At 55.1% G+C, this 3,905-nt stretch overlaps 1 protein-coding gene across 1 annotated transcript; it reads left to right on the top strand.

The window, feature by feature from the left end:
• The first annotated feature begins 2,282 nt into the window (after nucleotides 1-2,282).
• LOC141730013 (olfactory receptor 14C36-like) lies at nucleotides 2,283-3,206 on the top strand. The gene has a single exon (XM_074546654.1). It carries the CDS (start codon nucleotides 2,283-2,285, stop codon nucleotides 3,204-3,206), a length of 924 nt encoding a protein of 307 aa, XP_074402755.1.
• The last annotated feature ends 699 nt before the right edge of the window (nucleotides 3,207-3,905 follow it).

The raw sequence follows: 3,905 nt of genomic DNA on the forward strand, positions 1-3,905 counted from the left end.
GGTGGATTCAGAAATGGCGAAGCTTTTTCTCCCTAGTGGGAAAGAGCCAGATAGAGAAATTATACCACAAATACAGAAGGGGAGGCCAAGATTGGACATGAGGAGATAGGAATTTCTGTCTCGGGGCAGGACTGTGGTGCAGCACATCCCCCAGAAGAAGTCTGGGTCAGCCACAGGCTTTGTGTGGGCAGGCAGAGGCAGGCAGGAGGCAGAGCTATCAGCAAAGGAAGGGCCCAGCCAGGTGGGGCAGCCGGGGGATGCTGACAGCCTGCAGGGACAGAGGCGCAGGGCAGGGACACCGTGGGACAGCCTGGGCTGCACAGGGCACAGGGATGGGCAGCAGCTGCAAGACAGCCCTGCCAGAGCCACCTTGGGCAGCACTTTGGCCATGGCTGCTGGGCCTGGGCATGAGGCAGGAGCAGGAAACAAGTGACCCTTGCAGGGCTGGGGTCTCATTGCCTCCTTGTCCCAGCTATCCTGCACGCTGCCCAGCGTCGCACTAAACATACACTTTCTAAATTTAAAGTGTTAGACATTCTTTGCCCATCACTGTTGGATATCGGTACTAGATCAATATCCATATATTTTTAATAAATCACATCACTGCCTCCAGTGTTCTGCTCTAACTGGAACCGAGGGATGTTTTCTCAGTCATGTCCCTCAGTGGGACCCATTAAAACTTGATAAACTTTGGAGTGTAAATTTAACTTCCAGTTCTTGAGAAGTTTTTGAACACTCTCTCAGGGACTGAGTTTGATGTAAACAACACCAAAGCCCCAAGAGGCTCATTAAAGTCCTTGTGCTGTGTCTGTGCTGCTGAGCTTTAAAGGAACAGCTCTTCCCAGGACCAGCTCCTCTCCCAGCCCAGCAGGGTTGAGGGCTCTGCCTGCAGGCACTGAGGGGACAGGAGCCAGGCAGAGACAGGCTGAAGGCAATCAGGATTGAGAAGACATGGAGCTGAGACTTCACTTGGAGAAAGATCTTCACAGCCCTGTGCATGGTGAGTGTGTGGGTGCAGGGCAATGTCCCCTGTGCTCCTGGAGGGATCTCATGAAGCCAGCACACCCCACAGCCTGGGGGATGTGTCAGGAGGACTCTCTCAGTTTCTCTGTGGCACTGGAGGAGGAGGAGGAGGAGGAGGAGCAGGGGGAGGATGTGCTGCAGAGCGGGGTTGCCCTGGGCACCGTCAGAGGGACAGGGCAGGACGGCTCCTGCTGCCAGGGACGGCTGCAGGGGCTGAGCTGGGGCTGCAGCCAGGGCTGCCCAGGGCTGTCCTGCAGAGCAGCTCCTGCAGCCCTCAGGGCTCTTGGCCAGCCCAGGGCATGTGCCACCTGCCAGGGGCAGCTCTCAGCCTGCCTGGCAGCTCCCCATGGACGCTGCAGGGGAGAAGTTGGAGGTGGAAGGAGCCACCCCCATCAGGGCAGATTCCTCCTGCTGTGGAGATGGTGCTGCATGGCCAGAGCTGCTCTCAGCTTTCTCCTGAAGGGAAGGGAAAGGGGCTGTCAGCTTTGTCTGTGTCACAGACTCCTGCACTGTCACCCTGGGCATCAGCAGATGGGCCTCAGATCTCCCTCACAAAGTGCCTCCTCAGCCTCCTCTCCCTACAGACAGCAGCAGCAGCACCTTGGCGTGCAGCATCTCTGTTTGTCTGGCCTGCCCTTAAGGCCCTGGTGCCAGGGAGATGCCCCTGGGCAGGTCCCTGTGCTGGGAGGGGTCTGCAGGACAGAGCTGAGCCCCCAGGGCTGGGCTGGGTTCTGGCAGCACTGGCACGGACAAGGCTTGAATAGAGAGAAACAGCTCCCAGTAGGCAAAACTCCAGGCAGCAGAGAGCCAAACCAACCCTTGGTATTCCTCCCTGTCCAGATGCACAGGGAAAGAGAGAAGGGTTTGGAGAAAACTATTTTTTAAATGGAGAATTCAAAAAGTCCACTTTTTTTGTCAAGAAAGATCTAAGAGTGATCATGCTGAAATAGAGAGAGGTAAAATGAACAAAGGGCATCTGTGTGGTTCCAGCAGGTCTGACTGCACTGGGACGCCAGGAGCCCTGTTTTCCCTAAAGTCTCCCCAGTATTCGGGCTGAGTGTAATGCTGAAGACAAAGCAATAACTCAGAAGGAGCACAAACCCAAAATGAAAACCAAAGAATTTTAGAAAATTTTCTATACAAGAGGAAAAATAATTTTGAGGGGATTCCTAATAAAAGAGCATAAGATGGACTCAAGGAAATCTGTCACAGCTTGTCAATGTCTTCTTTCAGCAGTTCACCATGCCCAGAGTGAAGGAATGTCCAACAGCAGCTCCATCAGGCACTTCCTCCTGCTGGCATTGGCAGACACGTGGCAGCTGCAGCTCCTGCACTTCTGCCTCTTGCTGGGCATCTCCCTGGCTGCCCTCCTGGGCAACGGCCTCATCATCAGCGCCGTAGCCTGCGGCCACCACCTGCACACGCCCATGTTCTTCTTCCTGCTCAACCTGGCCCTCAGCGACCTGGGCTCCATCGGCACCACTGTCCCCAAAGCCATGCACAATTCCCTCTGGGACACCAGGGACATCTCCTACAAAGGATGTGCTGCTCAGCTCTTTTTCTTTCTCTTCTTCATTTCAGCTGAGTTTTTCCTCCTGACCATCATGTGCTACGACCGCTACGTGTCCATCTGCAAACCTCTGCACTACGGGACCCTCCTGGGCAGCAGAGCTTGTGCCCACATGGCAGCAGCTGCCTGGGCCAGTGCCTTTCTCAATGCTCTTCTGCACACGGCCAATACATTTTCCCTGCCCCTGTGCCATGGCAATGCTCTGGGCCAGTACTTCTGTGAGGTTCCACAGATCCTCAAACTCTCCTGCTCACTATCCAACTTCAGAAAAATTTGGATTTCATTGGTTGCTGTCTGTTTAGCTTCTGGCTGTTTTGTGTTCATTGTTTTCTCCTATGTGCAGATCTTCAGGGCTGTGCTGAGGATCCCCTCTGAGCAGGGACGGCACAAAGCCTTTTCCACCTGCCTTCCTCACCTGGCCGTTGTCTCCTTGTTTGTCAGCACTGGCTCTTTTTCCTACCTGAAGCCCCCCTCCATATCCTCCCCCTCCCTGGATCTGGCCCTGTCAGTTCTGTACTCAGTGGTGCCTCCAGCCCTGAACCCCCTCATCTACAGCCTGAGGAACCAGGAGCTCAAGGCTGCAGTGTGGACACTGATGACTGGATGCTTTTAGGAACATTAAACTGCTGGCCAATTTCTGGAAATCTCTTGTAATAAAAGTTATCCTATTTTTGTTTTGATTGTGGATTTTTTTCCCTTTATATTAATTTTCTAGTACTGCCCACAAAATAATGTCATTTTTCGTGCCATTTCTCATTTTGTTTCTCTCCACCTTCTCTGTGGCCACAGACTGTGTCAATGAGGGGCTGTGCTCTTGGTGGCTTTAAAGGAAATAAAGGATCTCCCAGCAAAGTTTTCACCAAAGATCTCCCTTTTGTTGCCTTCTCTGGAGCTGCAGCAGCAATGTCTGTGTGCAGAGCTGGGGGCAGACCAGTGCTGGCCCAGCAGCTGTGCCCAGCAGCAGCAGCACTTGGTGTTGCCAGTGCTGCTGCCGTGGCCCTGCCCTGCTGCCCTGGTGGCCCTGGTGTTGCTGCAGGGCCTGAGTGCTCTCGGGGCCGGGCACAGCCCTGGGGGTGGCAGTGCCGGGGCTGCAGCAGGGACAGGCCATGGGCACTGCTGGGGCAGCGCTGACGCCTCAGGCCAGGGCCTGGGGGCTCCAGGCTCCTTGCCCAGGCTCTCTCAAAAACACACCCAGGCCAATGCTCAACACAGAAAAGCCCCGTGAGCAGCCCCAGGTTGGCCGTGGGCAGGCTGGGGGCAAACAGCATGGCTGGGGCTCTGCAAGGGCCCTGGGGCAGATGGGAAGGAGCGG

The sequence above is a fragment of the Zonotrichia albicollis genome, chromosome 9 (assembly GCF_047830755.1).
Source record: "Zonotrichia albicollis isolate bZonAlb1 chromosome 9, bZonAlb1.hap1, whole genome shotgun sequence".
Classification (NCBI taxonomy): Eukaryota; Metazoa; Chordata; class Aves; order Passeriformes; family Passerellidae; genus Zonotrichia; species Zonotrichia albicollis.

What these genes read in the sequence shown, in the direction of transcription:
- LOC141730013 (XM_074546654.1), top strand. Translation starts at nt 2,283, where the DNA reads ATGTCCAACAGCAGCTCCATCAGGCACTTCCTCCTGCTGGCATTGGCA.